The sequence below is a fragment of the Endocarpon pusillum genome (assembly GCF_000464535.1).
Source record: "Endocarpon pusillum Z07020 unplaced genomic scaffold C702291, whole genome shotgun sequence".
NCBI classification, from domain to species: domain Eukaryota; kingdom Fungi; phylum Ascomycota; class Eurotiomycetes; order Verrucariales; family Verrucariaceae; genus Endocarpon; species Endocarpon pusillum.
In genome coordinates, this window is record NW_006913518.1 from 29,494 (window position 1) to 42,610 (window position 13,117).

Consider the following 13,117-nt stretch of genomic DNA (forward strand, 5'->3'; position numbering starts at 1 on the left):
ATCTCATTAGGTTTTTGTATCAAAGTAGACCTTGTAGTTCTAACCAACCATTGCAGTATTACCAGCCTATTTGTTATATTATCTCGAGAAATCGGCTCCACTGGTGGTGTTCCATGGTTGTATCAAGCCAGTTACAACGACGGCGAATACTGCGTTGATGCTCCTGCCTTACCTTCTTCGCTATGATGTGACAGGCACCTGAAAGAACTGTCTAGGCCCTTCGGAAGATCAATGGAACATGTAAGATGGTGCTTAGCGCTCCGGCAGATTCCGGAAGGACCACTAACCAGCCCGCATTTAAGGCACCAGTGGGATGCAATGGGATCCGCAATACGCCTTGAAGATGGCCTGGTGACATGCTTGAACTGGTGCAAATTTGACTTGGCTCAATGCTTTTCTTGACTGTCACCTGCCCTTGATGGATGAATCGGGTCACGTTCCTAGATAACTAAGAACGCCATCGATCAGTCCACGAAAATTATGGCATTGGCGTGGGCGTAGCGCTTCGTCCAGCATCTCCAGCAAATGCCGGCTGATGGCAAAATCCTCACAGGCTGACGCCTGAAAAGGCAGATCGAAGTGGCGGCAAGCCTTGCTTGCCAATTATTGTGTGCACGCACGACGGCATGCTTCAGTGGCTTATCAATCAATTCGGCCCAGCTATCAATAGATGTCAGAGGCAGATTTGTCGCATTACCCTCTCCATGCCTACATGGCTTGCTGGCATACACCCATTGACCGTAATCCCAGGTCACGTTTAAGTCTGCGACCCATTTTCCTCGATCGTGAACTGATACCACGGATTCCAATATGTAAATTTCCATGTCTCGCGCACTAGCCACGCCAACGTCGATTGGAACCACGGAGCCAGTGAACGAAAGATGGAGCGTTGTACTCGCAAAACAATCAATCCTTTGCGAATCGTAGTCCTCGTGGTTGATCATATTCCATACGTCTAGGTCCTGAGACTTGACCATGGGTTTATCCGGTAGAACTAAAAAGGCGACACCGGCACGCCCAACGTTTCCGGTCACCCTTTCGACCTCTGAGTGGCCTGTAAGGCTGGCTGGATCGTGTAGCAACGGCGCCGCAATGAATAAAGAGTCTACTGAAGATATCGCGACAGTATTTTTAATTCGGTGTGGCTCAACATTGAAACGACCAGACTCGAACATGCAGATACATGCGAAAGTCTCACTTCGGTCTAGCGATATTGACATAAGGTTATTGCGGGTTGCTGGTTCCAGTCCACCTGGTTCCAGGAAATCATGATCATTGGCATCATTGGTGGTTAATCTTCGCTCCGAACTGATTCTCCATTGTGCATTCTTGAGGGGTTGCCGCAGAACCCTAACATCTACCGTGGCATTCCGCAGCTTATTGTAGAGTATTGCAGCAGCTGAAAACGCTTTTAGAGACATGAGATGATCGTTGTCGTGAGTGTAAAGACTACCAATGCTAACACACAAGGCATCAACAAACGTGTCACAATTTACTTTTTTGGCCTGGAACAACTTAGGCAGACAACGCAAACCAACATCGCTCAATTGGGAGTTGTCGGCGCTGGATCTGATGTCTCGATTCTTAACGAATAACGCTGCCGTTCTTGGGTCGCCAAGCATAAACTTGAAATCAAATCCCGATTTGAGCGTACCTGACACCTCACTTGCAGGAAACTGCCAAGTAATTAATTGAGCTGAGCCCATGTATATCTGCTCATCCTCCAACCGGAAAACGCCTTCCCCAAGAGAGGAATAGTAGCTTGCCCTTACGGGATAATCTTTGATAATGGCAGCGAGTTCGACTTCTGTAAAACGATCATGCCAAATGTCCTCTAGTTCCACGAATTCATTGCTTGTTTCGTCGTAAGGCATCATGACCCCGCTCTCGATGAGACTTGAAGTGTCCAATGGTGGTTGAGAAGAGGCTCCAGTGTGTATCCAACGACGATGCCCTTGGCTTTCCTTGACCCGCTCTTCTAAATCCCGCTTGCAAGTCTCCCGAGCCAGAGGCAAAGCTGTTGTAAATTCAAAAGTGTCCTTGTTCCAGGCAGGGTAATCATGCTTGTACCGAATGAAGATCTGATGGGGTTTGTAAGGAAGCTGCTTCGCAATTTCGCGAAGCAGATGAATCCTATCCTCCACTTCAAGCATTCCCATGTAAGTTTCGGGATTAAGCATACCAAACAAAGGGCACAAAGGCCGTCCAAGGAAGGCTGAACCGTGGGTAGCCCCTAGATGAAGCAGTTTCTTGACAGTTTGCAGCTCACTGCCATTCAGCACTGCGAAATTCTTTGCAGTATTGAGCAGAAGGATCAGCCACGAGTGGCCGCCTTCAAGATGCATGATGGATTGGGCTTTTAAGTTTCCCTTTAAAGCAGATTCTTTTAGTAATTCCGAGAAACATGCCAACAATTCGAGTGAAGACTTGAGGGCCGAAGATCTCGAGATCCAGTCCTGAGTAATGACTCCTAGGACAGCAGCCATCAATTCTTCAAGCGTGATTCGGGACTTTTCAGCAGTGTCGATCGAACCTGATGCAATTACTGGCTGCCCATAGTATCGAAGATAGGCCAAAGGTAACGACCAAGTGACGCCAACGTCCTTTCCACCACTGGACATTTCCAAACCCAGTGTCAAGATGCCTCCCGGAGCAATGAGTGGATCATTATGCCGCACCTCAGCTGGGCGAGCGAGGCAAGGACCCATAGCTATCATGTCAGGATAGAGATGCCACGAAGACAAGCCTAAGAGAGTGGCCCCAGCTTCAGCTTGTTGCGGTGTTCCCTTGACTACACAATTCATTTGGTTCAAACAGCTCCTCCAAGCTTCCAAAACGCTGTCGTACACGGTTACCTTCGTATTTACTTCAGTCTTCTGGATGTTATCGACAATTAACCTAACCTGAGTTTGCTCTTTTCTTTTTGCCTCGTCCGCCACTCGAAGCCAAGCTCGAGCGCTTGCATCCCAATCCCGCAACTGAGATCGACTCAGTTCTTGTTGAGCCGCTAAAAAAGCACCAAAATCGCCAAAGTTGTTGTGCTCAATCTCCACTCCGATTTGTTCCTTTTGTTTTTGTACAAGTTCGTACCAGATGGTGGTAGCTTCTGGTCCCTCCCAGATCCTTGCAAGCATACAGGCAAGAAGATGTACCGCGATGGCGGCAGAGCCGGATGTGGCTGCGGCCCAAATGCTCGTGGCATCCGCGCCTATCCTATTAGCAAAGAAACCAAATTCCGAACTCTCCTTGGAATTGATAGCCATGGAGCGGATGATCTCGGACGCTCGAAGACCGTAGGCTTTAAGCAGCTCAGGCGTAGAGGGTATGAGGCGATCGAAAAGTGCTCCGAGCTTTCTAGCAGTTTTATGAGATGCTCCAGACTCTGCTTCCTCCCGGCGTAGACTTGAAAGAGCCTGGCCTACAGCCTGGAATTCTTTTGGAGCTTCCACCTTGTATAAGGCAAAATCAAAGTTGACATTGGCGAGAGAGGGTGCAAGCTCGAGGTAAGCAGCGGCCGCACTTGAGGTTATTCGATTCACAGAAGCCATTTTCTGTGTTTTCGAACTCTGCCACAACTTCGCTTGTCCTGGGAAGCCGTATAACCCTGTACAAGCAAGGAGCGAGGTTTCACGCAAGGCTTGTCATGAACCACAATCGCTGAGATGGGACCGGCACAGCATTAATGATGCGGAGCGGGCCTTGCCTGGTCTTGCTCGCCCGCTACTCAGCCTGATCGCCCACTACTCAGCCTGATCGCCCACTGTTGGAGCAGCGCTGATCCAGCACCAATCGGAGGGCAGGCATATTTATCAGAGCTACTTCAGCAAATTACTGTGCGTTCCATAAGTGTTGCGAATCTTGGCGTTATCCTCGAATTGCTGGCGCCGCGGGGCAGAATTCTCACTGGAGAGGCCAGCGCAAAAGACACCGATCACAGACACCAATGAGCAGAGAGCAGGGGATCCAGGGACTTCGTCCTCAGGTTTGTATTTCCTTTTTCAATACGACCTTCGGCCTGCAGACACTGACGCTACCAGCTGTAGTCTCCATCTGTGAGGAGGAGCTTGACCTGAATAGAGCACCAGTAATGGACAGGGACTGAGGATATCGAGGTCGAGTGGTACTTAGCCATCACACATCAACGCAATGTTGAACTGAGACGGCGAAATAGTGTGAAGCAGTTTTCCGCCAAGACCAAGATGATCACATCCGTTTGGGACGAACATTCTCGTGAATGGCTTGCCGCGCTGCCCCACACCATGCACCGAGAGGCCATTCCCTTGTTCGAAAGCAACATAGACGGAGTTTCTGAAGATTTACCTGCATCCCAGCTACAGTTGGTTAACCTAGGGCGTGAACGCCAAGGATCCTGATCTCGACTTCCACCAGCTTCAGACACTGAACTACGGGAGCCCCTGAACCGTGTTTTCATGCCTCTCGGCCGCCTGTTCGTCAATGCAGCGAATGGCAATCGTTTCAATGAACGTGCCCCCGAAATCGTTCCCGCCTGACAAGGTGGACCGGCTACAAGGTGTTCGTCACTAATGATCTAGGGCTTTGGATCGTCTTTGACGGGATTTTCTCGCTAGCCACGCTCCACTGTGGTACCCAGGCCCCTGCGGCCTCACGATAGATTTTGAACGCGGAAACGCCCGCCTCCCTCCTTCTTTGAGCGAACTTGAGCATGCTACGTCTGAGAACGCCACGAGATCGACGAAGACCACATACCAGACTGGCTTAATGGTGATAAATGAAGTGGAGACGTCTGAGGTGAAGAAGATCGAAGCAGGGGCGATCGCTCAGGATACCGCCCACACGGCTGGTAAAAGGAACCAAAGGTTGATGTTGGTGAAACTCAACTCACATCAGCGATCAAAGAAGAGAACGAAGACCTAGTGAAGCGGGCTACTCGAATTAGGAGCCGATGTCAACTATTCAAATAGACACGGTCAAATGCCACTCACATTAGCGGTCAGAAAGAACAACGTCGCAATAGTCATGTTACTTCTCGAGACAGACAAAGTAAATTTCAACCTTGAGATCTATGAACATGAAACGTTATTCAAATATCTCTCGGATTACAAATAGACACCGCAATCAGAAGAGTGTTAACGAGGATGCCGATTTTGCCGCTGGACTTCGTTGCCTAAGTACAGTTCCAAAGATTATGGCGTACTGGACTAAGGAATGCTCTTCATACACTATATTAGTTCAACTTAGGATTTATACGGTAAAACGCCATTTGAAGTTCAATTCTCATAAGCCAGACTATTCCGATAGTCCTGAGAGACTACCTGAGTTCAGAAATACATTTACCATGATCAAAATGCTCATATTAACAATCATAGGTGTTGATCCCATCTGCAAGGACGAGCCTAGGGAGTACAGGGATCAGCAGAATGTATATTTGCAGGTGCTGGTGCCTGGAACTTCGATCATTGTACGAGATAGGCAGATTACTTGAAAAGAGTAAAAACGAACGCCAATTTCTTCTTGCTATTTGAGCGCTTCGGCATGGCCACGTTCCAAGCATTCAAAAAGCTGCAGATATGTACAATGCTGTACGAAGAACCGTCTCTAACCACCTCTCATAGATATGTCGTAGGTGACGAAACGCGTGTAAAGGGCCACAAGCTCACGGAGACGAAGGGGCAAGCTATTACGCTTCTGGCTCACGGCTTACATCTAAGTTCAAGACAAGACCTGTTAAGACCTTCGTCAATGGCCATCCTGTTGTGGTCCGTTTTGCGAGACCATTCTTAACACAACGGAGAAAGCCATACCGTATGAATCGAAGTGACAGCATAATGAATGCATCTCAAGGTAGAGTCCAGATCCAGAAAGGGTCTAATCTCAAGAAACCTGGATGCTGTCATGGAGAGGGTTCATCCGATGGTAGTAGAAAACCTTGCCTTAGTCCCTCAGACGTGTGATATGGCTTAGTCACCTAGATGAATCCGGCACCAGGGGGTGCAGGAATTCATTTTACCACAATTTGCGCCGACATTTAGCCGAAATAGGTCATACACCTTATGTACAAAGTTACTAAATAAAATTAAGTATTCTTATCCTTATAGGTTTTCTGTACCGTAGAGTCTTATTCAGAATTAACAGGAGGACTCATGTTGCTGAATTGATCGAGTAAACTTGTGTAGGAAATAGGTACTTGATGTGTTGACTCGATTCGGCTAAATGTCGGCGCAAATTGTGGTAAAATGAATTCCTGCACCCCCTGGTGCCGGGCAGCTTTGTCTTAGTCAGCCTGCCATTGCGAGTCTGAGTGACTGAAGAAGAGGGGCACATCAACCACTCCGCCAAAGGGACAGCGCTTGTGGGTTTCGAACCACACTTGATTGATGTATCCCAACTGATCGTCTGAAAATCAAGATTAGTCAGCCTATCGAATCTACTAGGAGTAGTGACTACTACGTAGAGAATGCTTATCCCATTAGCTTTGAGTCTTACCTCCAAACCCTATCCACTTGGTAATTTACGTCACCTTAGATGAAGAACAGCTCAAAATCAAAGTACTCCCACACTTCTACCAACGTTACACCATTTGCCATCGATGGTGCATGAGGAACAGCAAATTGCTACTAGAAAATACTTTCCTTAGCATTACTTCTTTGAGCACCCTAGTCTCTTCTTGCATATAATTCTCTCCTCAGTCTCCGTATTTTGTGCAGTTCGCACCAGTACCCTCACACCCCATCCTTCCTCATAACATTCAATCCCATTCAATATGGAAGCTGCACCATATACCTGCAACTCTTGTCTGGTGGCATTTCGTACCAGTGAAGCACAGAAAGGTCACATGCGCAGTGATTGGCATAGATACAATCTGAAAAGACGCGTCGCCTCACTTCCCCCAATATCCTCCGAGACATTTACAGAGAAGGTACTCTCTGCACAGGCCAACACCAGTGCTGCTGCCGCAAAAGCCTCTTTTGAACGAATTTGTGGCACCTGTCAGAAGACATATTTTAGTGAGAATGTATACCAGGACCATTTAAGCAGCAAGAAGCATAAGTTAAGGGTATTGGCCACCACAAAAATGAAACCACCAGATGCAGAGCCTATGACAAATGCTTCGGTGTCTCCAAAGAATGCAATGGATAATACTTCACCAAATGAAAAGCGGGATCAAGAAGCGGAAGCTGAATTTGAAAAGGTTGTAGAAGGACTCAAGGACACTTCTATATCACAACCAGAAGCTCCACCAAGGAGGCCTTCACGACCACATCATTCAGCGGCCGAGCAACGAAATGAAAATCCGCTCTCGCCTGAGATGTCACGGCAGAAGCAGAAGGAGGAGGGTGAATCGGTGTCTCAACCTGAAATTGCTCTTTCCAGATGTTTGTTCTGCAATTACGACTCCCCCAACTTCAAACTGAGCATTTCACATATGGTCAAGATCCACGGATTGTTCATCCCAGAGCAGAATTACCTCACTGATCCCGAAGGCCTTGTACGATATCTTCAAGCTAAAGTCCACCAAAATCACGAATGCTTGCTCTGTCATAAGCTTAAAGGGACCAGCAGCGGAGTACAAACACATATGCGAGACAAGGGGCACTGCATGATAGCTTTTGAAACTGAAGAAGAGATGATAGAAGTTGGACAGTTTTATGATTTCTCCTCGACCTATTCCGATGATGAATCTGATGACACGGAGATGGGCCAGGCATCGGATCCGGTAACAAATGGTGGCGTGAAGCTACCTGAAGCTAAAACTAATGAGGTGGAGGATGATAGTTGGGAAACAGACTCCTCTTTTTCTTCTCTCGATTCAGCGGACTTGACTTCTGTTCCTCTCGATGATCACTCTCATCAATACTCCAAACTGGCTTTGCATCGACACCACTCTCACCATGACCCAAGACCTCATCGCAATGCCGACGGTTTCCATTCCCATGCACACCAACATGGGGTCAATGCGGTATTTCACGACGACTTCGAGCTTCACCTACCCAGTGGTCGCACTGTGGGTCATCGCAGTTACAAAAGGTACTACCGCCAGAATCTACACAGCTATCCGACAGCTGTCGAAAGGATGGAGAGGGAGCAGAAAATGCTAGAGCACGGCAACCAACATGAGAGCATGGAAGATGGTTCTGTGCATTCGTCACGTCGTAACGGGTCACAAGCTCTGATGAAACGCTCCGAAAGTGGCATGCTGGGTGTCACTGTCTCACAAAGGAGAGACGTTCGTGCAGCTGAAATTAGAGGACGACGACAAGGCGAAAAAGCAGTGAACAGGTACCAGGCCAAGCTTGAGAAGCAGAAAAATTTTCAGAAGCACTTCCGGGTAAGTCTTGCCTGAGTGCAATGCTCCTCCTTTCCTCTCTAACTAACCATTCCGTTATAGGATCCTTTACTACAATAATTCAAATTGGCGTACTTGCGTTGCATTTCTTGCTATGGCAGCCTCCACAAATGGGAAGATATTCTAAACACTGCATAAGCATCGGTGTACCTTGCGGCTGGTCACAAAATGTATAATGAGCTTGTTGATTTGTTTTGCCCGACGGTGGATAGATAATAGACCAGTTCAGAATGATCTTTTTGTTGCTGTTGTACGTAGTAAACTTCAATTCGATCTTGGCAAGGCCTGTCGGGAAACCTTCCTCAACAACATCATGATCCGGTACATATCACTCCAGACCAAACACGCCGAAGTTGTAAATCGAGGCCACTTCCATGTTCTCGCACCCGCTCTTCTCTGTGAAATGCGCATGTGCTGTTCGCTCTATGCAATCAATCAGGTAGCAAGGCGCAAACAGGCCATTTTGAGGCCTTGGTTTCAATGCTCTCGGTCCTTCACCTCGACAGTCTCCACACGATATCCCCCTCTCATAACCAGCATCCAAAGCGATGTACCAGCTTATAAGCTTCAGGCCCAGCCCAATCCAAGAGCCAAAAATGTAGCAGTCCTGGGGGGAGGCATTACTGGCCTCGTGGCCGCGTACAACCTGACAAAAGCACTTCCCAATGCCAGAGTTACACTTTTCGAAGCCAAGAAGAAGCTTGGAGGTTGGCTTGATTCCGAGCTGCTTCCTGTGGATGGTGGCGAAGTCTTGTTTGAGTGGGGCCCAAGGACACTCCGCACCGATGGTATTGGGGCGGGAAGATGTACAGCACAATTGGTACGTGCAACGGAGCAATCGTCGCAGTTGTGTGAAATTGATATGGTTGTGCAGATGGCTCAACTAGACATGGCTGATGATGTATTGCCAACATCAAGAAATTCGCCTGCGGCATTGAATCGATACATCTACTATCCTGACCATCTTGTGCGAATGCCAGGACGTTTGCCAGGTGTTAGTCTCTGGACAAGCATTGGAAGAAACCTGGGCACTGTCCTTCAGGAACCCATCTTCAAAGGTGCTATCCTAGGCCTTCTTAGGGAGCCGAGCGTCAAGGCCCTGCCCGAACACGTGCAAGACGAATCCATTGGAGATTTCGTAAGTCGACGATTCGGTGGTCACATTGCAGACAATCTCGTTTCGGCTCTTCTGCATGGCATATACGCAGGTGATATATACAATTTGAGTACCAAGACCATTTTTCCACTACTCTGGCATCTGGAGCAGATCTCCGAAGCTGGGATTATGGGCGAACTCGCAGAACAAATGTGGACCGGCGAGAGCTTACTGCACTATGATGATATAGAATTCACTCTACAATCTGATCAGATCATGAACATGTTCGAAGGCCCTGTAAAAGCAGTGGCGACCAAGTTGCAAGGATCAAGTGTGTACACATTCAAGAAGGGATTGGCACAACTTGCGGAGAAGACTGGAGCTGCTTTAGTAGGGAGCAAGAATGTCGAGATCAAGCACATGAATGCTTCACTGGCATTTGACCCACAGACAAAGAAATTTCATATCACTGACGCCGACGGCCGAGGAAACACCCTAGAAGGCAATACCAAGGATTATGACTACGTCGTCGCAACTATTCCATCCCCACAACTCAGCCAAGCGCTCGAAGTGCAGGATACCAGCAAGTCTACTTCTCGTCCCTCACCATACGTCAACATGCTCAACCGTCTCAAAACAGCCACTCCCACGGTCAACGTCATGGTCGTAAACCTCTTTTACCGCAACCCAAACCTTATCCCTGTTACTGGCTTCGGCTACCTCCTTCCCCGCTCCATTTCCATAGAACAGAACCCAGAGCGCGCTCTCGGCGTCATATTCGGTTCTGAAACCAGCCGCGGCTCTTCTGCCACACCTTCAGACCCCAATCCAGGAACCACCGGCCAAGATTCTGCTCCTGGCACAAAATTAACGGTGATGATGGGCGGGCACTGGTGGAGCTCCTGGTATCCATCTGACCTGCCAGACGAAGAAAGTGCAGTGGAAATGGCAAAGACCGTCTTAAAGCGTCATCTTGGCATCACAGAAACACCCGTCCTTGCTAAAGCCCGCATGCAGTGGAACGCAATCCCGCAGTACGAAGTTGGACATCATGAGCGCATGGCCCGAATTCACCATGATTTAAGGAGAGAGTTTGATGGCCGGTTGAAGCTGGCAGGTAGTGCATATCAAGGTGTGGGGGTCAATGACTGTATCAAGGCGGCTAGGAAGGCGAGTTTTGATATCCGAGAGGGCTTGGACGAGAGGACTGGGTTAGAGAGTTTTGGGCAGGAGACAAGGTGGGCAGTGTATAAGAGGAAGGAGAGGACTGTTTATATGCTAAACAAGGGGAAGGGGAAAGGGGGAAAGGGTTAGAGGAGGGGTGGAAGATGATGGGTGTTGTCGATTACATACCATGGGTCGCGTCCTCAGTCAAAATCAAACACTTATGTTACATCTTGCGCCCATCTTGGAGCAATCTATCTTTGTGTATGGCCAAAAGGGTTTGGTCTGTCCCCAACTCTCTACCACAAGCATCTCTATTCCTGTCTCTAGCTTTCATCTTCTGTCTATCGCCTTCTTGAGGAATCAAGAATTGGCCCAAGGTTATCGCATACTTGGGACCAAGACCCTGTTCTTCGATAATCACTTCTACATACTGAATTGGCGGCGTAGTTCGATCGATGGTTAGCAGCGTCCCCAGCTCATAGGGTTGTTTCCATTCACCAAGCCACATAATATCTCCGAATCTGCAACCAACTCTCCTGAGAACATATGTTGCTGCAGAACATCACCGTATCACGAACCGTTGGAGTCCGGCTCGGGGGCGTAATCTAGACACTTTCGGGTGCTTGAAAACTCCACGGCCTCAACCATGCTCTACGCCATTACGACTCTGAGATCCATCGATGGCTGTCTTGGGTTCACCGTCAGCGTCGTACCCGAGCTTGTCCAGATCTCGGATTAGCTCCTGGATCTTTGTCACTTTGGTAAGCTGTTCTGGCAAGAGTTGCCCGCCTCCTTCCTTCTTCTCCTTCAATTCGCGGGCTTGTCGGAGCTTCTTCTTCAGGTTTCGTACTTTTTTCTCCCTCTCCGCTGTTTCGTCTGCCTCGATCAATGTCGTTTCGTTCGTCGTTAATTTGCTAGGATCTCGCCAGTCCTGCTTGAGCTTCTCTGTTTCACTAACGTGGAGCTGCGTCTTCTGTAGCCCGTTCGTGATATCTCCGACTCCAGCATCGGGTGATTCAATTTCATCAGTAGCAGTAGTAGCAGCAGCAGCGGCCTTCTTCCTTGCAGCCTCTCTTCTTTTTGCGTTCTTGTTCTTCTCCTCGGCCCCTTTAGCTGTTGTGTTTGCTGGTTCAGCACCTGGAATTCCTCCAGTCCCGATGTTGCTGCGAGCTTCGACAATCCGGTTTCGGTATTTCTCTTGGTCTTCTGGTGGGCGGTAGCCCGGTCGGACTTTGATCTCTTTGCGGGTTGAGCCGTCTGGTCGGACGGACGAGGGAATTATGGAGTGGCCTGTTGGCAGGGTCTGGATGCCGGAGTTTGAAAGGGGAGTCGAGGGGCGATTTGGGGTGGTCGCTGATGGCATGATGGATTCTAGAGTGCGAGTGGATGCGTAAGAGAAGGATAAGTACAAGACCAAAGTTACGATGGAGGGGAGGTGCGCATTGAGACTGGGGGGACAATCCCACTCATCCGCGAATGATGGCAGTTCTTATGGATCTTGATCTCCAGTGGTGCTTGCTATGCAGCCGATGATTTCTTACAGTTGTAAGGGAGATTCTCAGGTTGTAGGGCAAATAAATTGAGGGCTTATATTGATGTGTGCCTTCCCTGGGTGCCCAGTGTGAATGTAGCTCTGCGGAGGAGAGTTCGGCTGCACCAATGGAAAGCCGACAGTTTCCGGGACATCTAGAGCTTCATATTGACTACAGTACCCAGAACACTTCCAATTGATACTCTGCAGCTTACCTATCCTCTCAATCAGCACAAGGTATTGGTCAAAGGTCAGCATCATGGCTGGCGTAAGTCTCCCCTTGTGCAAGGCCGTATTGCATTGACTGACTCCTTGTGCTTGCAGATTGCATCTGGCCTGTTTAAGTACCTCGCTCCCAATACCTAGCTTTATAAGCACAATCTGACTTCCCTATGATAGCTCGATATTTCGGAGGAATTATGTCTTCCTATCCACCGTCTTTTTGGGGGCCTTTGCGTTCGAAATGTTAGTTGCAACCAGGAAACTCTACAACATGTCCCGTCAAGTTCAGCGAGCTGACCACCTATGACAACAGAGCCTTTGACACTACAACCGACGCAATATGGAACAGGATAAATAAAGGGGTATGAATGATCTGGTTGAGCATGGTTACCTGTGCGAACATGTGCTGATTCGTGTCTACAGAGACAATGGAAGGACATCAAACACAGATACGTACAAAAACCTAGCGAGGACGACGACGACGACGACGACGATGAATGAGTGTGGTAGTAGAAGCAAGAGAGGTGTGGGGGATATTGACAACTCTAGAGGTGCGGCCACTCACCACATCGAGTAGAGGAGGTGCTCTCTGTACATAAATCAAATGGCATAAAGTGACCTAAGCATCCTGTGCACGAATCTCTGTAAGCGAGATTTAATTGGTTCTATTGGTTCTCTCTTAGTGTTTCCAGGTCACTTCACAATAGAGCTCTTATAGTTCTGTATGTGTTTGAGTGGCATCACAACTGATAGGTCATAATTCCAGTTAAACGTA

At 48.5% G+C, this 13,117-nt stretch overlaps 3 protein-coding genes across 3 annotated transcripts; 1 reads left to right on the top strand and 2 right to left on the bottom strand.

Moving 5' to 3' along the window:
- Positions 1 to 464: 464 nt before the first annotated feature.
- EPUS_08720 (uncharacterized protein) lies at positions 465 to 3,548 on the bottom strand (the record flags this gene model as incomplete). The annotated part of the gene is made up of 1 exon (XM_007787871.1): positions 465 to 3,548. One exon carries the CDS (start codon positions 3,546 to 3,548, stop codon positions 465 to 467), a length of 3,084 nt encoding a protein of 1,027 aa, XP_007786061.1.
- Positions 3,549 to 6,742: 3,194 nt separating this feature from the next.
- EPUS_08721 (uncharacterized protein) lies at positions 6,743 to 10,736 on the top strand (the record flags this gene model as incomplete). The annotated part of the gene is made up of 3 exons (XM_007787872.1): positions 6,743 to 8,308; positions 8,898 to 9,146; positions 9,201 to 10,736. 3 exons carry the CDS (start codon positions 6,743 to 6,745, stop codon positions 10,734 to 10,736), a joined length of 3,351 nt encoding a protein of 1,116 aa, XP_007786062.1.
- A 493-nt stretch (positions 10,737 to 11,229) lies between these two features.
- On the bottom strand, positions 11,230 to 11,952 carry EPUS_08722 (uncharacterized protein; the record flags this gene model as incomplete). Its single annotated transcript, XM_007787873.1, has 1 exon — positions 11,230 to 11,952. The coding sequence occupies one exon, from the start codon at positions 11,950 to 11,952 to the stop codon at positions 11,230 to 11,232; it is 723 nt and encodes a 240-aa protein (XP_007786063.1).
- Between the last annotated feature and the right edge of the window lie 1,165 nt (positions 11,953 to 13,117).